Genomic DNA, 26,087 nt, shown 5'->3' with positions numbered 1-26,087 from the left:
TGCAGCAGTAGCAGTAGACCAAATAAGAAAAAGGGCTATATCTGTTCATTTGAGGTACAAGAGTGATTATACAAAATTGAGAGGTATTTTCATTTTCTATAGAAATGAAAGAGATCTGCCTCCAGAAAAAGAAAAGCCGTTAAGGTGCTTTTGTGCTGTGCTGTAGTAGTTGCAGGAGAGAGGCAGAGTTATTCTTCTGCATTCAGACCCAATAAGCCTCCTGTATACCTGCAAAAACCAAGCTGTGTAACATAACCCAGCTGTCTTTATTCACATGAATGCAGGTGCCACAATAATAATGATTACTCTGAATATATTACATTTGCTTGTTATTCCATATAAAGAGGGAAGGTAAATGGGAGCGTGCAATGAAAATGGCATCCCCAACAGTCAGAGAAGTGCATGTAGATAGGCAGACAGATAATACCTTTCAAGGCATCTCACAACTGACTAATCACTTTAGTCGTATTCCATACATCCCAAATTGAGTCCAATGCTTGTAATAATGGAAAAAGAAATGCCTGGATCAGGGGGAAAAAAATAAAAATGAGAGGGAGGAGGGAAATAAAACCATGTGCAGGGAAAAAAAAAGTGAGAATGCTGAGAATGTAGCTCTGTTGGTTTGCTTGTATATTAGTGTCCTTCTGTCTATCCTCTTGTGTCTCTATTTACACAGTAAATTCTGTATTGTGAGCTTGATAAGTAATAACAATTTGACCTGAAGCAGACAAACAGAAGGCAAATAGACTATAGGCTGTCACTCTTTGCTAAGCATCCTTGCCTTCTAAAACAAGAACAATTTAAAAGCAGCACAAAAGCTTACAGGAACAATAAAGAAAATGCTAAAAATGCAGGCAATAGGTCCTATATATTCCTCAAGGGCAGCAGGGAGCAGTATAAATTCAATATATAGTTCAACCATCACCTCTCAATGACCACAAGAGAAATCCTAGGTATTTGTCTCATTCTCGTCCCATACTGCTATTTTTTTACGTGTGCCACCAATATAATAAATCAGTTGGGGATTAAGTTTTTAGGACCTAAGACTTCGACACTGAGCTTTAAAATCTTAGCTTTTGTAAATATTTGCTTCTGGATGGAAGCATGCTGAGCTGCCTTAAAATTCAAACATTTGGGAATACAGAAACATCAACAGTTTGGAAGATAATTGTCCTTGCAATATTCTGGCTGGTTTTATAGGCAGCTGGATTGAAAGATTATATGAACACAGAGGAATAATATGCAACTTAAACTCTTTCCTTCATTCTGCAGCAAATTCATAGATATTTTATTCAAATGGAAGTAATAGCTTCAAAACTCATTCAAGTCTGTATCTGACAAATCCTATAGAGGTCTCTCTCACCCCTGTTGTAATTTTCCATCATTGTTTAATGTGTAGGTTATAAATAATTGTTACACGCTTTGTACTTCCCATTTTAATTTGGCATTCTTATCTACAATACAGCAGTGTTGGTGAATTCCTATTAACCAAATAAATCCCTTAAAAATCTAAATATTTTCAGTTGAAAGATTAAAAAATCAAAAATAAAACTGTAAGTTTGTGTGTCTCCAGTTAAAACACCTCTCTGTAGTCACCTCTCCTGTATGGAATGTGAGCAGTGCAAGAATGTAGATGTTTTTGCCAGTGGCAGGTGTTGTCACAAGCTAGGGTACTGGCTCACCTGTGTCAATTAAACTAATGAAAAGGAAGCATACGGTGTATAATGGCCTAATACAGCCCTTTGAATTTTATTCTGCTTTAATAAGGGTTATGCATTTTGTGGTTTGGCATCTAAGCCTCTCGCACCGTGTTAGAAATGCTGCTCTCCCCATCCCTGCCCTGCCCTTGGTGGTATGAGAGCTATGCTTGTGGAGCAGACACACCACATTTTCTGCCCAGCATATTTTCTAATAATTTTACTTTGGGAGAAGTAATTCATCATAAATACAGCCTCAGGTTTGTATGCATAAAGTCAAATATTTTTATCTTATTCTAGCATTTCTTTACTGCTCTAACCACCCTCCTTTTTCATGGGTGCAGCATACCTGAAAGCAGAACCTGACCTACAGACATCTCTGTTGCTCACGTCTCTGCTTGCAGCCAGGTTCCATTTGGGCTTTAGCAAGGCCTGGACATTAGGTCTCAAGTAACGAATCAGTGACAAAAGCAATAACTTTGAACCACTGAAATTTATTGGAATAATTGCTAGCTTTCGAAAAATGTGCTGAAATCTCTGGATTTGGAACATAGTAGGGATTACGGCAACAATCAGGATATAGTGGCAAAACAATCCAAAACCAGATTTTTTCTTTTAAGCTATATATCCAGGATCTCCAGGTCTGAGGCAGTGGTAGGCACTTAGCTGACCAGAACGACTGAGAAGTGATCAGGAAGCCAGACCTACGGACCATACGTGCTAAGGTTCATAGCAGTGCAGTCGGTGTGGCTCTGCACACTGCCTGTTTTCCTCTGGCACATGGGTGCAGTGCTCAGAGCCCTGCCAGTCTTTAAAAAAATAAACAAAACAAAACAAAAAATGGCTCCTGTGTGAAGGGCCGGCACCCTGGGAAGGGAATGTGGCACGAGCACACCACTCTGTGCAGATTCAGCACCAAGGGGACTGCAGCTACTTGTTCTGATTTAAGCTTTTGTTTGGCTCAGACATTTTGCAAACGCACTGAAATAAAAACCACAAGTATTTGTAACCCAATGGTAAAAAAATAAATGAAACAAGCTAAGAATGGATCGCATGCTGTCTTCCACCTATTCCCCAAGTAACCGTGCACCAATACTGATATAAGCTGATGCTGCCTGCACTCAGAGCATGATACAGTCACGCTTGGCATGCATTACACCTGCAAGTGCCATCCCAGCTATTGCAGCCCCCTGCCCACACGGCTCAGCCTGGGTCAGCTCCGTGCCTCCTCGGTGCAGCTACAATGCTCCTGGCAGGGGCTGGAGTGAGGGAAAACAACACCAGACAGGCTTATGACAGACCTAGCATGCAGTTTGCTTTGTAAATCAAAAGAAATTAAACAGTTCTGTCAAACAGAATTGCACTTCTGCTAATGATACTTTATTATGTTCTGCAAAAGAGATGAGACTCTGATAGGCTCTAATTAGGGGAGAAGGAAATATAATTTCTGCATGCCTTCTTCATTGTACTTCTGCACAGATGTTTTCTAGGGTGGTTTCTAGGTAACTGCTGAAATCATAATATAACTGTTGGATACTGATTACCTATATTGTTTAATTATCCTTTGTTTATATATCACCGAGGGCATATGTTATACTATGAAAATATGATTATAAAATATATGATGAGAAGAGGTGATGTCATATCCCTCACAGAAGATAAACAAACTTAACATTTGTCTTTCGAATGAGCGTGGATACTGCCTTTACCTTTCACATACTTCCAGAGGCAGAATTTTGTTGTTGAAATGCAATTGTTATCGAAGTACTGTGTATAAAGCCAATAATGTAGATTTCCTCAATATTACAAATTCTTGCACTTTTGGCTCTAATTCAATATCCCTTGCCTCCCTTTATTTGAAAATCCATCATGGAAATTATTTTACTGAGGAAAATGGAAGGGAAAGAATCTGAGCAAAGTAACATTTTTGCAGAACATTCGTAATAAAAATGCACTCAAGTTTTATGACAAGATTTTTAAAGGCACAAATACTGTTATGCTGATAACACCACTAATTTAGCAAGGAATCCTAAGGATCTGTTAGGCTTCTGGTTACTCCTATAGGCTTCCCATTATATGAGGGCAGTTAAAATTACAATTTATCATTTAAAAAGAAATACTTTTCAACTGTGGTATTTAAAAACACTTTCCCTTCTCAGTCTTCCCAAACTCTTTTGTAATTTTGATGATGATCTCTATGGTATTTCTTGCTTTAAAAATCCCATCAAAATATATCATTAAAAAAAAAAAAAAAAAAAAAAAAAAAAAAGATTTTTAATAGACTTCCTCCAGGGGATTTCCTTGAAGATAAAAGTAGAAAATTATATCTTTGTTCTATTCAGGAACAACAGTATGAAATAAAACTTTTTAAAAATCAAATTTGATATATTAATGACTTGTGGGACTTATAAAATCATGTATTTTTCTTAAAAGCAGACTAAAGAATCTATTTGCTACTCAAAAGAAGAAGGTGAGACATAAGATAATTGTTGAAACTCATAATTCTTACTGATTCAAGTATTTCATAAATATTTAAACATTGAATGTAATAGATATTTAAGCTGACAAAAACTTTAAAAACTGATGAAGTGAGAAACTGTTTTGAAGCCAATCTTTTTAGCCAGCTTTGCTCTGCAGTGGCATTATCTGTATGTAGCAGTCATGGCATCCAGAAGTCCCTGAACATGTAGCATCAGAGCTCTCTTCAGCTGCTACAGTAGTTGGTGGTATGTACCTTCAGAAACACCCTTGAGATAAATTCATGCCAAACCTCAGCTGGTCCCATAACAACATGACAACGTAACAACATTTGCCTAAAAAATTGATCAAGCACCAGGGGTGGTCAGGTCTACAAAACCCTGCATTTATGACAATGTTCCCCTCCGAGGGGACCAAGGACCTTTATTTCCTTCCTGTCCTAGAGCCTCTGTGAACCCAGAAGTTTAATTCTGGGAAGAATGACAGAATCCTATCTTAGCCCCACTGAAATCCAGTGGGATTTTGTCATCGATTTCAGTATAGGCATTACAGTTACTGTTCAGGAATGTTTTGGATTCATGTTGACCACACAGACCAGGCATACCCGGCATTTCAAAGGGTCAAATTGCTTGATGGGTACGTAATGCTCTGCTTTATCATCCAGCATATACTGACCATTTCGTATCTGAAAAAAATTACTTTCCCAAAGACCTTACAGTTCACTGGGCATATAATTTGACAGTCAAAAGATTACATGATTGTTCAGCCAAGGATTTTTGGAATTTAGAGTCTCTTCCAGATATTGTTTGACAAACAATATTGTATTGCTGGTGTTCCGGTAGATCAAAGGTAGGAATCCACCCTTTGGTCCTTTAAATGGGAGCCTTACTATAGTTTGAATGACTACAATATTGCTTCATGTTTCTTTGAAGTCATCGCAGCATTTTATTCAAAAACTTAATAAATTACTTTAAGTGCTGAGATGAAGCTATTCTGGAACTTTGTCTTTTCAGAAATGCAGAATGATATTACAAGCTTTCTCTCATGTTACTATTATGGGAGACAGTAAGAAACAGATTATTATTTTTTTTTTAAGCAGTCCGAAATCTAGGCAATTCACATGCAGCAATTTTGAAGCAGTTGGCTGCAGATCCATCCATGCTGTTAACATTTATGTGAATAGGTCTTGCAACACTTAGAATGTTTCAGATAAATCTTTAGATAAGAAAAAAGAACTGACAGGTAAATCTAAAGCTGTCAGCCCTATATAGATAATAGAATTATCTATATGGAATTGCATAAAAGAGAGAAAAAATAATACAAGGAGTTGGGGAAGTAGTTCTGACCAAACTAACTTGGTATCTTGGTATCTTTATGTGTAGGAAGAATTTTGTTGACAAAAGATAATAGTGGTAGAGTGCTGAGAAACCGCATGTAATTTTTATGTTTAAGAAAGTGCGATATAGAATTATTATGAATTTTATTAATATGATTTTATATTATTTCAAATAACTGCTAAGTTTGAAATTTGAATGAGGAACAATCACCAAAAATATACGGTGCTAGTTTCTCTGGGTTCAGCGATTGCCCTTGCAATTGTGTTGGGGGTACTTACATGCTTATAGAACACCAGAACAGAAAATATGTTTTATCTGAACAGTGATAGAAATACTGTAATTTGGGGTTGTTGTTTTGTTTGCTTGTTGTTGTTTGCTTTGTTTTTGTTGTTATTTGAAAAATCTGAGCCAAAATAGTTATTTCACGGAGGAAGAATAATTTTAAAACAAAACAATTTTTTTAAATGAAACATTTTTGGGGAAAAATCAAGATAATATACCTAGAGATACTGCATAAAGAGGGAAAAAAGAGCTGATTTTTACCATTTTTATCTATTTATAGAACTTCTCTTCCAACCCTACATACAGTAAGTCTGTACATAGGAAGTGGGGAGCAGGGAAGCTGGAGGTATGGTTGACTTGTTCAGTTGCCTTTAGTGAATAATTTTTCTGATTAAATCCTGCACTTTGAGTCCTTCATTTCAGTCTGTGTAGGAGATGTAACTACTAAAATATTCTCTATTTCAAATTTTTCTGGGTTTGCATTGTGTGTCATAATTAAAACTAACATTATTTTTGAATGCATTAACATGTCTGTAGGCCATTTTAGAAGTGCCTATTTGTTTTAAAATGCTTATATTGCTATGAAAATTAACATTACAAGCTTCTGTTTTATTTTTGTTATTAGGCAAACTCCAGATACCAGCTAACATTAATTAACAAAATCCAAATGTATCTCTAGTAACTGTATTTTCATCAGGTCTGAAACAGCAGTCTTCAAGTCTGTGCTGAATATTAAGCAAAGAAAGGATTTTTTGTTTGTTTTGGTATAACAGCTCCACTGAAACAGCAGGTCTTTTCTGTGTAACTATTAGCAATCTTTTCTTATATTTGAAATAGTGATAAATATCAGGTTTAATAAATCTGAGATACTATAAATTTTTGTCCACTTTAAATTGTCCTGGGCAACAAAATATGATTATGTTTTTAAACACATTTGTAAAAATCAAAGGCAACTTAGTTATCCTAATTGCAAAGAACCAGTTATTTTGCCCAAAAGTAGGTAGGATTATGAGATGGTTATAATTTGACATGGTAGAAATTAAATCTCGTTTATGGATGAAATATATATTTTTTTTTAAGTCATTTTATAAGCGTTAGGGGAAAAATGCTTTTGTTGGGGGATCAGCAAATTGTGATGAGAAAGTTTTATCACCAGGGCTGGTAATGGTAAATTTAGGGGGCTTTGGGAGAACCAGAGAGTGGGCCATTCTCTCCTGGTGACCACAAGTTGGACTGACTGAATCACTCCTTGTTTTATTCTAATAGCATTCTGGAGGCTTCACATGTCTGGCAATTGCCTTAGCTGCTTTCTCTCTACAGTAATGCATTTATTTTTATATCTTCAGTGTCCCCTCAGATATAAGGACCAGTGTTTTCAAAGTGATTTTTGAGTTTTAGTTTCCCCACGCTAAAGGTGTGCAGGACCACCTCTGTCTTAACCAGAAGCTCTGATTGCCTGAGATTTCTGAAAATTGTCTTGTCTCCTGGCCAAGCCTCATGGTGCTGGAGAATAAAGATCTAGAACTCCTTCCTATACTCTGCATTGAAACCTGTTTTGGATGTCTTCTTGGTAACTACTAGTAAGTTATAATATTAATTTAGAGGGTGTTAAAAGTTTTCAAAATTTAATATCCAGACTAACAAAGATGAAAAATATTTCTGCTATGCATGATCATAATTAGCTTTTCAAATTATAATATAGATCAATGGCTTCTTATAAGAACTGATTCTTATCAATAATTGATGAATTAGTTGAAATCTGAAAAACAGGAACAAAAATGGATGTTTCAGAAGGAAAACAAAGCTCAGGCTTCAGAAACATCCTTATTCAGGTGTGGACAGTGTGTGATTAGAGGTAGTCCCATTAGAGGTCATCTTTCTAATAAATAAAATTAGCAATTAGGAGGTATCTGACAAGCAGTTCATACATTAGGCATTAGACAATGCTGCCATTTATCTCACCCTTAATGCCCAGTCATCATTTTATATTTTTTATTAGTCTCACATTTCAAACCATGACAAGTTTAAAAACTGAAACAAATACATTCAAAGCTTTTTGTGTAACAACTTAGACCCAGTAAATGGAATTAGCATGGAGAACGTTAGCACTTAAGCAAAATAAAACAATTTGATGCATGTTGATTTATGAGCTTGTCATCAACTAATATAGAAAACTGCAGTGATTGTAAATCATAGGGTGCTATGTATAAATTGAATTTCATAACTAATTTTTGAATTGTCCCCCATCAAAAAAAAAAAGAGAGTGAAAAGAAAGGGAAATGTACAAGGTAATAATAATATATTTTTGGATATGGTAGTGCTAACATAAAATGCTGCTGCTTTTCAGATGTCATTAACAAAAATGAAGACATTTTAAGATAATGCCTACATCACCGGTGCATCCATTTTAGTTAACATGGATTAACGCTTCTACATGTTCATACAGACAGCTAAGGAAACAGTCCACTCGATCCTTGAGCAGACTGCAGGTTTCCAAAATCATGGTGCCAGCAATGTCTGTGGTCCTGCCATGTATAGGGAAAGGCTGTTGAGACTGAAGCTTCTCATGAACTCTTAATGACCATCTACGTTCCTAGCAATCTTTACCATACGTAATCGTGAAACACAGCCTTTTCTGTCTGTCATCCTTTTAATTATAGCCACAAAGGTATAAAAGCTGTTGTTGAGGTGTGAAGCCATAAAAGGGACTTAAATGGCCATGTCCTGTTTTCAATTTCTTTACACCAGGTTTGCCAACAACTTTCTCAAAAAGCCTTCATTGTAAAATGCACAAACTTTGTTTCAGCCCCAAAATTCAGTTTATTCTTCCCTGAAATTGGATACAATGCAAAAAAAAAAAAAAAAAAAAAAAAAAGGGGGGGGGGGGAGACAAGGGAAAAGAAGAAAGTTAGAAAAAAAAATGCCTTCCAATCCACTTCCAATCCAAAGTATTAGGTCACACTATTTATAGGCAGATGTACTGATTACTACTGATCACTGCTGACATTATATTCAGGGGTTTTCACAAATATCTTACTAAAACATAGGCTGTAATCCTGGATGTATTTTTCCATATCAAACAACACAATACTTCTGTGTGAGATAAATTCTGTGCTGTTACCAACAGAGCTAAATTCATGCTTCATGAACTGAATATTCATGCTTTACTATGGTTTCTGATAATTTGTGAGGTGCTACAGAACTTGTCATGCCTAAGATGTAATATTCAACATTAAAATGTAGAGTATGCTTCAGCTAAACAGTCAGAAGCAGTCACAAGAACCATATATATATGTACCTATGCACACAGAGACAGTGCCATATGTATATATATGTATATTTTTATTATTTTTAATAACGAGCTGGTAAACCACTAAATTTGATGTTAGAAGGTAACCATTCTGAGCACCAGGGTCTTCTCACAAATTAGTTTTATAGTGTTTCATCTTTTCAAAGCCTCACTGGGAATAATACTGATCAATATTTAGAATCATGTCCCCATGTTGAATTTACATCGTTGAATGTGGTTTTCATTTTGAATGATGTGCGTGCTTAATAGGAAACTCATGGAAGCTCTATAGAAAGATCTGACTGACTCAGCTTGGGGTCAGTTGTTCTGAAGGAAAAAAATGAGTATTTCTTGGAGTGTTCAGTCAGTGCTGCACTGGCTGTGTAATCATGTCTACACAAAAACATCACAGAATTGGTACATTCTAATACAGGCAAAAAACTTTTTTTTTTCTGAAAACTAGTGAAACTGTTTTCTCAAGGCAAAAAAAATGGAAGTCAACCATTTATTGAATCATAGAAAATGATTCTAAGTTGATTGTTGTTGCCAAGCTGACAATAAAGAGGAAGCTGGACAAAGTCATGATATAGAAAGTTTACTATTAAATTCTCACTCCAGATCTACTCAGAATATGAAATATTCCAATTTGTGTCTGAAGCTCACATTCTAATCTTAGCTCTGGAAATTTTGCTTTGTCTGCCTTTGTAGGGTAGATACAGAGCTGCATAAAGAATAGTTTAGACCATCCTGGGCATGTCTAGCTCCCAAAAGAAATCCTCTACTTGAACCTAATTACTGATTTCTGTTATCAAATGAAGATTAAAATTATTTGAATCTCAATTCAGTTTCTTTCTTTCTTTCTTTCTTTTTTTTTTTTTTTTTTTTTCTGTATTTAGAAGTATAAAAAAGTGTGCTATGTGTGGAGTCTTATTCTATCAGGAGAAAAATCTCTCTCCGATTATGCACATGCACAGAGTTTCAATTTTTAAATTTCATTTCTACTGAGCAAAATATACACATTTTGCCTTTTCTTCATGGAGTGCAGACATTTACTTTATAAAATCAAAATGTTGAGGACTAAGTCAAAGTTCTGGCTGAAATGGTTGCATGTCCTGCTGCTTTCAGCTGATTGACTTCTCTGCCACAGATGAAAAAAGCAGCATATGCACATCTCCCAAGCAGCATCTCCCAGCTTTAGACAAAACTGAAGGAACACTTTATGTTAGGTAAATTATGTCATTGCCACCTTACAGTATGGAGATGGCTGAAATGGTTTTGGAAGACCTTACTTAGTAGGAAGCACAGTTACTTTAAAGGCTGGAATGTGAGAACAGTTTGTGATCATGGGAGAATTCCCATTCATCTAGAAATACCAGGCATTTCTGGCCTATAACACTGTAAACATGCCTTACAATAGCTTATCTTTGAAAATGCCTGTCCTGCTATATCCTATTACTAGTAAACGATATACAGATAATTTTGCTGTGGTAACTCCCCTGTCCTGTTCTTTTGGCATTGGGGAATGCCTGGATACTGGTAGAGGACTGCCCTTTCCTTTAAATTTTTTTCCCCGCTCCTGTGATTTGTCAAAGTTTGACCATTTTCAAGATACTGAATAACATATATCTGCTCAGCTTGTTTTTTTTATAGGCAACAGGGGATTTATTGGCAATGAGAAGGACATTCAACTAGTTGGAAATTGTTGATAATTAAGGATGAAAAGTAGGGAAGTATCTATTTTAATAGGTAGATTATTAGTGCTGTTTATTTTAGGGGATTTATCCCTTTACTTGTGAGCTGCATATGTCTAGAATAAAAAAGAAAGAACTCAAACAAATCTCACATTACTCAGGTTTTATTTGTATTTATATATTTAAATTTGACATCACAGTTCCTGTACTGAAATCCTTCCTCAGATAACAAGGATTTTCTGCATGTCTAAGCAAGAATGCCAATGCAAGCAGTTAGAACAGCCAGATGGAAAAAATGTAGCTAACCTAGGAATATCATATTTAGCAGCTGTAGAAATCAAGTGATATGATGTCGCCCAGGAGGTATGCAGATAAATGTCTAATCCTAACGTATATGTCAACGCGATGCATGCATGTCCTAAAAAACAGATTTTTATTGCCTGAGTTCAAAGATAGGCTTCATTGTCAATATGAGGTTGCTCTTTTCTGTAGAAACAATTACAGAAAAACTTAGAAAAGGAGGAGAAATATGTGCATCTAATGCAAATCACTATATAAGCGAATCATATAAGATAAAAATTAATGTGGAGATATCTATCACAACTTGTAATTATGCTTTTTCAGAATCTTTTTGGCAACACTGTAGAAAAAAACAGATACTCTCTTTATTTCTTACATGGCAGTACAGTTCTCTTCACTTATGGAATTCATTTGCTACTATGAATTATATGGTGTCAGATACGGTACAGTTTGGGATATAAAAGGTTTTCATTATGCGATAGGGGGAGAGAGTTAGAAAGAGATCAAGAAAAAAATGATGAAAGGGAAAATGCTCAAAGCTTGCCAGAGGAAATAGAAAAATGAAATGTTTCTTCTTGTGGTATTAAAAAAGACCATTTAGTAAAACACTACATTGGGAGCTCCTCAGCTTATTCCTCAGTAAGAGATCTCATTAAGCCGAACAAATTGTTCTTAAATGCTCTGTGCATGAGATCAGATTTCTCAAGAAATTTTGAGATACGACTGCAATAGTTTAGATTTTTATAAAATATAATAAAGTATGAAAAGTATTTTAATGGATTGTTTTAATATTCAAAAGCCATCAATTAAAAATAAGTGAAATTTTAAGGAAAAGATATCAAGATCAAACTGTTCCCTGTTGAAGCATAGTTTTTAATAGCATGCGTATACTTGTTTAAGTGGCATTAAGCAAAAGTTCCAAGTACAATTCAGTACCATCCTTATGGACTGAAAATCAAATGCGATTTAAATCTTTAAACTCTCTATGAAATAAATAGGTAAATAATGTTGGTCTAAGAATCCTCTTACAAGTTTGGAATCTGGGAGACCCCGATCAGTTATTTGCTCTGACTTGCTGTAAGCCTAGGGTACCTTTTGGTGGTCTTCTGCATAAACCCAAGCTTACTCACTTTCAGGACACTTGGCCATGATTACTCTAAGTAATTTTATCAACCTAGTATTCTGCTCAATATGCACGTGCTCTCCAGTGATGCAGTTCTATGGACTATATAGTTTCCAATTTCAAGTAGTTTATGCCTGGCTGGTTTGTTGCTTAGAAAGCATAAACTCAGATTCATCTGCAGTAAAGTTTGCAAGCAGACACTTAGCTTCCCTATACATCTCATTTTCTGTCTATTACTGTTAAGGATAATAACACTTTCCTTTCCCACTACTGTGTTGTACAGATAAGCACATTATTTGTGCAGCACAGGGGAAAAGACACCATAAACATTCATTTATCAATTTGCTAAAACACATCCAAGGCGATTATGCAGAATATAGATGCATTTCTAAATGCCTAGGGCTTTTTAATTAATTCATCTAATCTGTTAACAAAATAGAGCTAATTTATTATTTATTAAATTCTTAGAGCATATGTCAATTCAGCATTTTTAAAAACATGAAGGATACAAAATACTTTTTCCACTCAATGATACCAATTTGAAGTAAAGAAGAGTTTTTAAAATGTCCCTGTGTTCTTTCAAGTGCAGTAATATTTAATCTAGTTACCACAAGATACCAGCACCACGGAATATCCTGGAATACATGGGACCCACAAGGACCACTGAGTCCAACTCCTGGCTCCACACAGAACCACTCCAAAACCAAACCCTGTGTCTGTGAGCATTGTCCAAAGGCCTCTTAAACTCCATCAGGCTTGGTGCCATGACCACTGCCCTGGGCAGCCTGTCCCAGTGCCTGACCACCTCTGGGTGCAGAGCCTTTTGCTAACCCCCAGCCTGACCCTCCCCTGTCCCAGTTCCATTGCATTCCCTCAGATCCTGTCGCTGTCCCCAGAGAGCAGAGCTCAGCGCCTGCCCCTCTGCTCCCCTGTGAGGGAGCTGCAGGCTGCCATGAGGCCTCCCCTTGGCCTGCTCTGCTCTGGGCTGAGCAAACCAAGTGTGACTGATATATGGAGTAATAATTCGTGTCAAGAAGACAGTTAATGTTAATAAAGAAGGGGGAGATGTGGGAGTGTGGCCATGGGGGTCGACAAGCCCCATGGTTGGTGATAACATCAGACTCCTAATGATGAGGCCATCAGGAATGTAAAGAGTTTAGAGGGAGCAAAGAAGGGTGATTCAGGAGACACCATGCCATCTGGGGTTGCTTGTTCTCCAGCCATTAAGGCATGGAAGTTGCTGGGTGTTTGCTGTTGCTGGACAAAGTTGTTCGACCAATTAAAAGATGTTTGAAAAGGACTGCTGTGGGGAGAAGGGTATAAGAGGGGAGCCTGTCCTCAAGATGAAAAAGGCAACACGATATAATGAAGTTATGTCATCAATAGAGAAGTAGAAAGAAGGAATGAATAGGGACAGGCTAGCAGAACAGGGACCAGGACGGGAACAGGCACATTGATCGCCTTATGAAGATCGGTTTGGCCAAAGTCAGCAAACTGCTCAGAGAAGCTCGTGCAGAAAGTCGCTGGAAATGGACGCACCGGAGCTGGGAAGAAGCTCAAGCTGAGAGAAGCAGAACCCTGCACACAATTGCCCCTTGCTGGTTAGCAGTTGCGCATTATGGGGAATCATATGTCCTCAGAAACAAAGACTGTCCTGGTAACCTTACAGCTTATTCCCTTTATTAACAATCCGACAGTTTATGATCCTGAAACATGGGACCAAATTGAGGTCAAGCTGTGGGACTCTGCAACTAAAAACAACAAGGTTGCGGTGGGATTGCTCAGCTCCTGGCGAGCAGTCTCTGAGGCCTTAAAGAGCCATGTGGGGCCACAGTCAGACACGTGGGGTTTGCCAGACAGTGAGGGAGCTGCGGGCTCGTCCACCGATCCTTCTGCTACACCATCGGCCCTCCCACACGGCTACTGCCATCGCAGGCCTTTGCTGTTCCGCCCCCTGGTGATCTGGACGTGCCTTTTGACCCAGGCCCTATTGGCCTTGAAAAGGAGACAGAAATGTTTCCCTCCAATCTGGGAAGAACAGGATACATAAGGCCCGAAGGCCGAGTTGCTTGACAACTTAAAGTGAGAGATATTGTTCCTACAACTAGCCCTGGAATTCTCCGGTGTTTGTAATTGAGAAAAGGAATGGAAAATGGAGACTGTTATATGATCTGAGAGAAATTAATGAAGTCATGGAAGATATGGGAGCGCTTCAATCAGGATTACCAACTCCAACTATGCTCCCCAGTCATAGACATTAATAGTAATAGACTTAAAGGATTGTTTGTTAAACGCTTGCCAGAATTCAGAAAACTTTGCCATGTTTTTGTTTCAATTGATACCTTCTCTGATTGTACATATGTATAGGCATACTTGGGTTTCTTATGATAATGTAAAAGCAATGTTCTGTATATTTAGAAAGTTCGATGTTTGTGTGTACGTTGGTAGTGTATAGGCTCCCTGTGCACCCAGTGTTGTTTACTTGCCTTTTATGAATATTACTAAATTCAGATTGAGTTGTATCTTCATTTATAACACAAGGGACCTCAGCTGCTCCTCGGACATCTTCCTTTCCAGACCCTTCTCCATCTTAGTTGCCGTCCTTTGACACTCCCTAATAGATTTATGTCCTTCTGATACAGTGGCAGCCAAAACCACACACAGTGCCTGAGGTGAGGCCACACCAGCGCAGAGCAGAATACCACAAGATGTCAGAAGACAAGCAGGTACATATTTTTCAGTGAAATTTTACATTCTAGACCTAATCTCACTGAATTCAGTGGTAATACTGATGCTGACTTCAGGGGGAGAAGGTCTTCATTTTAAAAGTATTTATAGCATGCCAGCTTTATGCACGCGAATAGCATACTTAACTCAAAACTGGTTTCATATTTATCTTATATAAAAATACTTGGGTTCTGCTTAAAAGATCTGGCCTTTGAATTAACACACTCCTTAGTATCGGAGGCCATGCCTTTTATTTTATTTTATTTTATTTTTTTTATCAGCACAAAGCACTCAGCTTGATGCTAGTTTCCACTAACAAGTGAAAACACTTCAAAATGTATTTGGGGTAAAAATAGCATTTGCATTTCCTGCTAAACTTGAACTTCAGACTTTTCTGTTGATTGATTTGTATTGTTATAGACTACTTACACTTGTCAATCCTGTTTTTAAAATAAGAATGGTAATACACTAAAAGAATATTTTACAGGGCTATGCAGTGTGTTTCTTTTTGTGTGTGTGTGTGTTTCTTTTAAAAAATTCTGCTAATTCTATTTTCTTACTGTGCTGTTAGTCACCTACAAGTAGCAGATTGAAGTATGAAAACTCCAGAAAAATGTAATTTCTCTTTCTGTTACAACTCTTTCTCCACTCCTATCTCTTCCAGCAGAAACTTTCAACCCCAAATATATAAAGTTAAAGGATTTGTTGAAGGCCCTGAAGGTTATAGACAGAACACCATTTTTGTTAGGTTTTGTCTGTCTCTACACTCATATTCTGTATTAGTTTCTTAAGTGACATTTTGTTAGCTGATTAGCACTTGGTTTTTCACGTATCATATGCTTGTTTCATCAGTGATAAAATATTTTAGTCCGTCCATAATTATAACTGTTTAACTACTTTCTGGAAACCATACTGTGGTTTTCAAAGATGGATGTTTCACCCCAAAAGATTGTGTTTTATCCAGAATTCACAGTGGGTCAGTAGTAAAGCTGGGATTAGAACAAAATTAAAACAAATATTGAACTGTTTCCTAACACTGATTTTGTTCAAATAAATACCACACTTCTGTCAGTTGCCCTCAGGGTTTTTTTGTAACTACCTGTCCTTGTCATCATTAAGTTTAATGGTAATTAAACCACTGGTATTTGTTCATGTCCCCATAGTGCTTTGTGCAAACTTGACATTTACTAGAAGTAAAAGCATGCAAAATACTTCTCCTGACTGATGATGTGAAAACCCAAGATTTGTCTTTGTGTTATTGACTGAATACAACCTCACAGGATCTCCCACAAAAATTATTGTTAAATTTCAGGAAACAGATAGGGAATTTCTTTGAACTGTTTTAAAGCTGAGAAGGACTGGAAAGAGGGAAAAATCCACTGATGTAATATCATTAATCATACTCAGAAAAGTACAGCTCGTAGAAAAAGTACATAGAAGCTGGGAAAATCAGTAAAAACAGATAATCAGAGTTCTGTTGAACTTCTTTAAGTAAGAATACAGTACATACCTTGAAAGCAAAGGTTTTTAAAAATAAATAGTTCAGAAGCATATAAATTTGTAAGAGGAAAGTAGCTAAAATAGAAAACATCCTAAAATGGAATAGATTTTTGTATTTGACAACAATCTGTTCCATAACACACATTTTGGTTCTCTTGTGTAATTCTTAACTTCCCAGTGTTTTGAAACTGCTGATTTAATACAGTGAATGTAAATGGAAAGGAAACTTTTGGCTTGAGCAAGAAAGAGAAGCCTACACAAAACAGACAGCTAATAGCCTGCCAGCCCGCAAAACTGGCTGCAAAAATCCATTTCAAAGTAAAGATGCCATTAGATAACAATGCAAATAAATCAGTCCCTGAAGTTGCAATAAGTAATGATAAACTTTTTGCCCTATAAAAAAAAAAAATCGAAATACTTTGAGAATATTTTTAGTGTGAGCAAAGTGCCAATCATTTAAGAAGATTCAGGCAACCTCCTTGTCTCCTCTGCTCCTTTGCTGCTTAGCTTCGAACTTGCATGGGCTGTCTATGGGAGAGCCTTGTCACTGACTGTCAGGGGTGCTGCAAGTTTATTTATAGCTTTTAGCATGCTGCTTATAGTTAGTTTCTTACCCGTCCTTCTCTTTTGATATATTTAGTTCACTGTCTTGTGTTTTTAAATTTGGATATTCAGTAGAGCTGCGTTTATTAAGGAAAGAAAATTTCGTTTCATGCACATACAGACTGGTGCCATATTCATCCAGAGCTCAGTTTCACTATAAAAATGCCGCTGGTAGCTCATATAAATCTGTTGTTCTAGACAGAGAATAAAGCAGTATGCAAGAAGAAAATACATCTGTCATTGTATGGTTTGCTGATGCATGTTTTGATCTGTTTCTCTTGACTTTCAGCTTTATCTTTGTGCTCACAAACATCAGCTCCATTAATCTCTCCGTAGCACATGAATTAGGAGAAGATGTTTTCAGCCATGGCCTGCGTATTTAAAATGGTGTGATTAGGTCTGTAAGAATTCATCTATAATTTACACAAGGCAACTGGCCAGACTCAGAGCTGAATGCAGTGTTTGGTGAGGAATACACTCAAAAATACATATAAAGGAACATATAGCTCATCTTCTTGTCAAGCGTTGCAAGAAATACTTGACATGCTCACCAATCAGTTTTAACAAGCCACCGAAATCGGTCTGCAGTAAGCCCTGTGTTCATGCTGTAATTTGTGGTTTATTATATGCAGTGATTCATTCCAAGTTGCTACATTTTCAAAGGCCAGCCTAGTTCAGTACTTGTGTATTTTCTGACTAGTTTAATCTCTCGGCATCAACACTTTACTAGCAAATACTATTTGCAAAGCTGACAGTAACAGTGACACTATTGGACAAGTAAGGTTTGTTTGCCAATCTGTGAAAATATTTTCAAAAGATACCTGTTATTTTTGAACAAATGTTATGCTTCAGATGATAAAATTTGTAAGATCATCTTGTTTGAAAAGGTAAGACTGGCAGTCCTCCCTCACATAAGCATTTATTTTCACTGTTCCTTCTGCATAGACATAGTAACTTCAGCAGTTTGGGAGTTACCTTGATGAAATCAGGGTTCAGAATGTTGCTGCCCAGTCTGTTGTGCATGAAAGTAGAAACTTGCCTGAAAATACTTTAATCAATGTGGATAAAGTCTGCCTTTGAAAGCATCACCCTAGGTAAATTTTAGCTGTATATACAGTAGTTGCCATCTAAAAAATAATCGCTTATCAACTGTAGTGCAAAATATTTGGGATTTTCTGGCACATTCCTTGGAAAGAGAAGCACATGTTTCTGAAGCAATTGCTTCATTTGATCTTGTTACTTTTAACACACTCTTCTAATCTATTTTTCCATTCCCCCCAACTCCTGTCTTTAGCTTTTGTAGTGTTCTGAAGAATCTTTTCTCCCTAATCTGTGTTTAAGTCCAGCTGCACTACTTGAAATGTTTATACGTAAATAAAATTCTCACATTAGTGGCATCTTTCTGTACTAATCTCTTGGAAAAAAATAAAAAATTGCATGCAAGTGAACTTGCTCTGCATGACACTGAGTTGCTGATGTAATCCAACAGCCATTGCCTGGTAATCTGTGGGTGAAAAGCCCAGTAAACCTCAGCTTTAGCACAAAACGTTATCATGCATTCAGCATCCCTTTTCTTTTTTATTGATGCCGAATCATACATCACAGAATCACAGAATCACAGAATTTTCTAGGTTGGAAGAGACCTCAAGGTCATCGAGTCCAACCTCTGACCTAACGCTAACAGCCCTCCACTAAACCATATCCCTAAGCTCTACATCTAAACGTCTTTTGAAGACTTCCAGGGATGGTGACTCCACCACTTCCCTGGGCAGCCTGTTCCAGTGCCTCACAACCCTTTCAGTGAAGAAGTTCTTCCTAACATCTAACCTAAAACTCCCTAATTAACTGTAGTGTATAGGAAGCGTATTCATGTCTGTATATCATTTTAATACTGATTTGAATGTGCATTTTAGTGTTTCTGATTGAATGCTGTTACTCTAAATGCAGATTTTTTTTTTTCTTCCAGTCCATAAGAAAGGATAAGTGTGATACTGGATGAATTAATCCTTTGATACTATTACAGACATGACAACATTTCTGTTCATTGTAGTGTGTTCAGGTCTTTGAGAAATACTCATTTTCAGCTGTAATGCAAGATTTTACAGCTATGAAATACATTTTCAGTAAAGTCCATCTCTAGCCTGGTCCACCTGTCTATGGCCTTGTCTCTTGTTTGAAAGTAAGAGCAATTGCACTCAGCTGCTGTCTGTACGGTTTTGTATCTGAGACACCAAGACACACTGCAAGGTTCCAAGATGGGTGGTTATAACCAACCTAAGTATTCCAACACTTACTTTGAAATATGAGCGATTTTGAAACCAATGAGGGTCTAACATCAGTGGCACGAATCTTTTATTTTTATACCTTGATGAAATTCCATTTAAAACGAATGATTCTTCTTTGCTTATGCCAAAAAATAGTTTGATCCAACGTAAATTCTACTTGTACTAAAAATCTAGATTTTAACTTCCAAATTATAATGACCTTTGAGAGAATTACATCTTTCTTATTCCCAGCTGGAGTTTATTATAATTTCTAGATTTTTCTCAAAGATAAGAGTGTGATGTGGTTTGGTTTTGCTTACATTAATATTTCTTAAACTGTCAAAGTGACCACAGAGTGCTGGAGGTTATAAGAATCAGTAAGCCAAACTGTTACTCCTTAATACTGCCCCAAATACTAAAGTTTTATGAGGCTTTGTTCCTGAATGCCTGCCGCTGTTTTTCACAGGTAAAACCATGATTTAGTCATTAACCTGCTGTTTGTGTGTGGCAGTTGTTATTAAATGCAAAAGATGCTGAAATAATGAGAAGCATCTGTTAAATTGGCAGAGCAAGGAGCTCTACAGGAGGACGCTGTCCTCATTTCACCCTGCATACCCGTGCATCAAAAAAACAATTGCAAGATGTGTTCTGTGTTACAAAACCTCCATGAACTGGCATAGGGGCACGAGTGTTTGATCTGGGGATGGCATTAAAACAATTATCTCATAGCTACGTGCTTGATTTAATTGGAACTGTGACGCATTTGGTTTCTAAATGTGCACTTTGAGCAAAATGGCTGCAGCATTGGGTTCTTCCCAACAGCTTGTAACTAGCAGAGTAGACCAAATCGGCTAACAGAGAGCTACGTGTAGTGTACACGAGGCAGCAGGCATAGAGCACATGAGAAAAGTGGCAGGCAGCAAAAGCCAAGTTACAAAAGGCTTGTGCTAGCTATGTACCACTCATAAAAGGGAAGAGTATGCATTGCACTAGAGAAGCTGTCTAGAAAGTGCTGCAAAGCAAACCCCATGGATGGATTATGACTGGGAAACGAGCAGGAAGAAACAGGTATACGTTGCATGGTACTGGTGAGAAAAGGGCCATAGTCCTGTGAGTCCCCATGTCTCATTCTCCTGCCTTGCCCCTCTAAGAGGCAGAACAAGAAGTCTTCTGTAAGGTATATTTCTAGGTAAGGTTTGGATTTCTCACATCTGACCACTAGTATTTCAGACCATCCAGTAAGCCAAGCAGAGACCAAGCAGCAGGCATGGGAATGATCACAACCTTTCACCTTTTCCTTCACCAGGAAAAATGCTTATTAAGCAGCGAGAAGTGCTTTCCTGCTAATCATACGCTGCTGTAAAACTTTCCAGCACTCTTTCTTGTCAAGACAAAATGAAACAGCTGAATGGTAAAAGAAGGCAATTCAGAGTATTAAGTGTTGAGACGTAGGACCAGGCCTCCAGATTTCCTCATGCTGAGAGCAGAGGCACCCCAGATATCGCTAGCTAAAGCCCAGTCACCAGACATTGATCTGGTTTCCTGTCCCTTCTCACAGAAGGGAGAATTCAAACACCAAAGGGAAAGACCTGTCATCTAGGCTAACCGAGAACCTTCTTCTGGCTGTCTCTCCTTTACGTTCTCCTTTTAATAAAACCCTGTGAGCAGATTTCCTGTATGAAACAATGAGAGTGGGGGGAGGAAATCAGGAAAAATCTGTTTAGTTTCCACTGTTGTGTACCTACTACTGTGAGCCCTCTAAAGCCAAAGACACTCTGCGTAGCAGTCAGCAGTCCTTTATTTCATGGCCTCCTTTTAAAAAAAAAAACAACACTCAAGCCACAGTTCTGTGCTCCTGAAGGTGTCAAAATCTGTCTTGGTCTCAGCCCCCAGTGCTGCTGCCAGCATCGCTGCGTTGTCACTGGCGAATGAGTGAGTACACTGCGCACTTTCACGGGGTCTCGTTCCTTGTCAGCTGATCAAATGGATGTTTTGACCCTGGTTTGCAAGGGTGTGTATTTAAGCTCAGTATATTTGTCTGGATTACTCTTTATTAAGAATCAGGGGACTACTAGGGCCGAATTGTGACAGATTGGATGGCTATTTATTAACATGCCCAGCTCAGTAATTTTTACAATCCTGACCTCAGTGTGACTGTTCTTTTTGCTGTCAGCAAGTAAAATTGAAGTAGTATTTAATTCCTAGCAAAGGCCGTAAGGTGAAATTAACATCTATGGGGTTCTCTCCACAGGATGCTGTTGTAGCAAACAAATGGCAAAGCCTCAAATTTGCCATGAAAAAAAAAAAAAAAAAAAAAAAAAAAAAAGCCTATTTTATTTTTTAAAAAGCAATGAGATTAATTAATTTCTTGTCGTCTCCAGACAGGGCTGCAAGCAACTACATGGCTAGAATTGTATGCATGTTTTATCGCTTTCGGGTTACAGAGTAGGCCAGAGACTTGCAGCTCTGTGAGGATTCTCAGGTGCCTTTGTAGCTTCCTTTGGTAGCACTTCAGCACTTGGGATTGGGTTTCTCATGTTTTCAGTGTCATCTTTTTTTTTTTTTGTATGAAAGAGTTGATGGAAAGGGATCATTCTTAACTTCCTCCCTAGCCCTATTTTCTAGCTATCCAAAAGTCTCTAAATCCTAAGAGGAACTAATGGAGGTGTAGTGGGAACTAACAACTTTTATTACAGACCTGCATATCTGTTCTACAGTAACCTAGTGCAGTCCTAGCCCTTCCTCCTTGCTTTCTGCCAATTTTCAGGGGGAGGTATGCGTAACAGCACTGTCCTATGACTCTCTGAGTGCTGAATAGTTCAGGAAGTTTCATTAATAAGCCATTCACTGGTGAGTGTTACAGATTACAAACTTCACAGATGTGTGGACCGTGCTTTTTCCTACCTTAGTCAAAGGAGATTTACCTGTTGAAGTCTTCATGAGATTTAGCAAGTGTTTCAACGTTTGTCATCTTTTCCTACCACACTGTGCCTCTTTCCCTCTTACTCTTGTGCCTCTTGTTGCTCTATTCTTTACATTATCCCTTTTTTCCTAGGTTTACTTAAGTTGTTCTTCATCTGCTCAAGTTTCTTCACTTCTGCTTTGCAGTTCCTTGGGGATCATTGTTACTTCAGTTCCTACACAAGCTTGCCAGCTGAGTTAGGACAAAAAACTCACATTTTGGGTAGAAGTAGCCCATCTTACAGTACCCTACAAGTGTCACTGTAAATCAGTCATCTGAATATTTCATGACTAGTTTGAGTTCCAGCCCAAGCACTTGACTTGCAGTCATGAGTGCCTTTCTCAAGTAACCAGAAGATCTATTCACATGCCAAATCAGAGGTCTGCCACCTTTTTTTTTTTCTTCCTTAAGCATGCTCCTCTTTGATGAGCCACTACAAATGTGTTGCTTTTACCATCTAGAATTTAAGGACATAAGTGTGAACACTACCATGGCATAGAAGAACACAAGATTTGAGCATAATGTAAGTTGTAAAAACTAATTGAAAAGATAATGTAGGAAGCATTGGTGTATTCATACATATTGTGCACATTTAAATAAATATGGAAACTATTCTTCTGAGAAAGGCACTCTTTTGGATTACTTAAAAGCAAATATTTATTTTCTGCTTCCTGTTTAAAATGTGCAGTATAACAATGAAATTACATTGGAAACAAAGCTGTTCTTTCATCATTACTGCATGAATAAAACAAAGATCATAGGAGACAAAATTCATACAAGTAGTGGCTTAATTTGACCACACAAAGAACATCTATTTTCAGTTTGGATTATATATGCTATATAGTATATAGAATACTTGAGACAAGATGTAGATTACAGATTAGCTAATATGCATGCAGTAGGCTGCACAAGGATATAGCATAGCATAAACATGATGTGGTATTTATTAAGTGTATCTACAATGGTATTTTTGCTCCGTATGAATTTGGATAAGCTTCTAAACATTGACATGTTTCTAAAGCTTCTAAACATCTGACCAAAAGTGTTGGAAGGAGAGAGCTTTTCATTACGCCGCAGAAAGGGCAGAACAAACAACTATAATTAAGATTTCTGTCTCTCAGGTTTAATTGCTTTCTGAAGTTTCACCTTTGAGTCTCAGATGTTCCACTCTGCCTACAACTGCTTGCATTTTTATTTTGCCTGGAAAGTCTGAGCAAAGGCAATTCAACTGTTCCTGAATATGGTGAAATTGAGTGGTAAAAAAATCTCTATGCCAAAGTAAAAATATATATGTATATGATTTATCTGCATTTGTATTTATACAGAGAGTGACTTTTTAAACACTTCTACAGCCAAAACTACTGGGAGTTGAAACTTGAAATATGGCTTGGAAATTGCCCTCACCAAGAAGAAAGGCTTTGGAGTTCTCTAGAGAAAATTGGTTTTCGTCAGACTGAGTTATGGGCATATCAAATTGAATATTGAGAAAGCAATATTGAATATTGAGGCTTTGCAGGAGCTTTTCAAATGGGCTCACAAACTGAGCAGATAAGAATAACTTACACCAACAGTTGGCTCAAAGAGCTCCTTAATGAACTCTTTGCTCAGCAAAAGGCTCATTGGTCCACCAGGCTCTGGCATTAAGGTACGTGTGGACGAATGAATAGCATTTAACCTAGCTGTGGTCAAACTTTAAGTTGACAGTGGCTCACTGACTTGTTCATTATAGTTATTGGGAATATTTTTAGTGGAAAATGTTAACTAACAGGTGTTTCCATTCAATTTACTTTTTTAGTCCAGCTAAATCCTTAAAACAACCATGACATGTTGTAGATACATGAGAAGTTGATCTCTCTGGTTTCCATCTCTAATGGAAAGCTTTAGATTTTTGGCCTCTGGTCTTTTTTGCTGAAGGTTGGAAGTTTGTTATAGGAGCTAAAAGAGAAGTTTTGTCCTGTTCTCTAGGGACAGTTGCCTTTGACTGCAGGAGAGAGGAATTTTTTACTCCTGAGAGCTTAGGGGAAAACCAGGACCTTCTCTGCTGGTGCATTCCCCCAGATGAATAGGAATCACAGCCTTTTGTAGGCTGAAACCTTTTTGTGCTTCCCACCACAGAAACTCATCTTCAAAATTCATCTTCAAGTATTTTATAAATGACAAGGAAAATCCACACTGACAGCTGTCAGTTCTTTTCTGAGCAGACATCACAAACTTCTTTTTTCTCTGCTACATCAGCATAGCAATGTTCATGCTACTTTGTCAATCAATGCTTCAGCCTTAAATCCAGTATAAACATGCACCAGGATCCAGTGAATTCACCATGACTAAAATCAGTTTTGCTCTGCCCTTTTTTCTTTTCCTTATTTAGACTTTGATTTAAAGACGTTGAGTAAAATCCAGATCCTGATGCAGTCACAGGTAAAATTCCCTCTTGACGTCAAGGGAATTAGAATTATAGCTACTACATTAGCATTGTAAGACAATATGATTCAGGAGCCAGTAATGAAACAAGATAAATTAAATTTTCTCCTTAAATTATCATAAGATTTGGTATAAAAAATTGAGAAATGTTGATTATCATGCACTGTGGTTTCTTTATTTAAAGAAGATAAACAATAATGTTCGAGATACAAAAGGGACCAATTCTGACCACAAGAGTGATAAATGTTCTGATTTTTTTCCCCTCAGTTGGAAGGACCCACGTAGATAGAAAAAGGAGTTATATGTATTTTTGACAACTCGGTATTCTGTTATTCTAGCAGGTTCTCAGGAACAACAAACTTTAACAGGTACCACCTTGAATTTGACAAATCTTTCATGAAAGTCATTATTATCTGCTAATTTTTATAGCAGTCATACACCCACATCCAAGAACCATCTGTTCTGCATAAACGTTTTCTAGCTGTCTGATGAAGGCAGAAGATCTTCAATCAAACTAGATGTTCAGGTAGTTTTCAAAAGCAGAACTCATCTCAAGAAAAACAAAGAGCTAATATGCTATTTTTTAACTCCTAAATAGTTTCCTGCTTAAATAAGTAAATAGACATTAGGATAAATATAAAGCATCTGTTTAAGCTGTGCTCAAAGTAAAAACATTGAGAGAGCAAAGGAGACAGTAAAGTGCCTACTGGAGCATATAGGGGATGTTTGCTCAATAAAAGTGACTAGAGCTCTGAATTATTGAAAAAAAAAAAAAAAAGAAAGAAAGAAAAAGGAAAAAAAAGACAAAACATGGAATAGCAAAACTCATGATATATGTGAACCAAAGGTCAATTCCTCTAACGCTATAAAGCTCCATCAGATAAGAAAGAGGAGGAAATTGTTTAAGTAGGACATTTCAGCTTTGTCTGAGTGTGGTAATACTATAAGGTATGCGTAACTGTCTGTTCCACATTTACCATATTTGTAGGATTTTATATCTTTTTATACATTTACAATGTAGTCATCTTTGATCAGCCATTATGTGTAAACTGTAGGGCAGGAGTTCTCCTCGTTCTTACCTCTGCTTTTACCTTACACTGGGGTTGGAGCAAAAGCATACCATGGCTCTGTTCTGCCCTGCAGGCTCAGGTTTCCTTCCCATGGGAACTAAATTGTGTGTGGACGGGCAAGAGAAGGAAACTGTGTGTGCTGAGCCTCCAGCAGAACACTGGGCTCTGTGCAATCGGAGCTGGGGCTTGGAGGGTAGACCTAATCCCATTTCTTAGACCAAGATGTTTCACTCTCAGTAAACAATCTTTTTCATTCATGTGTTTAAAAAATGGCCTTCAACTTAAATACCAGGAAGCAGAACATTTTAGGTGACTGATGGTTAATAAAAAAAACAAACAAACA

General features: G+C 37.3%; 1 protein-coding gene across 3 annotated transcripts in view; it reads left to right on the top strand.

Moving 5' to 3' along the window:
• LOC311436019 (uncharacterized protein) overlaps positions 1-26,087 on the top strand; it is a 107,706-nt gene that overhangs the window by 73,632 nt on the left and 7,987 nt on the right. For all 3 annotated transcript variants that reach the window (XR_014692540.1, XM_084517715.1, XM_084517714.1), the window contains exon 3: positions 14,840-14,923. Coding sequence is in view for 2 of the 3 variants with exons in the window: in XM_084517715.1 (XP_084373841.1) it covers positions 14,840-14,923 (84 nt within the window). In the remaining variant the exon portion in view is untranslated. The remainder of the gene's footprint in view (positions 1-14,839; positions 14,924-26,087) is intronic.

The sequence above is a fragment of the Aythya ferina genome, assembly GCF_964211825.1.
Source record: "Aythya ferina genome assembly, chromosome: 4".
Taxonomy (NCBI): domain Eukaryota; kingdom Metazoa; phylum Chordata; class Aves; order Anseriformes; family Anatidae; genus Aythya; species Aythya ferina.
The sequence above is the reverse complement of the archived record's forward strand: the minus strand, read 5'-3'. Positions and strand labels throughout refer to the sequence as shown.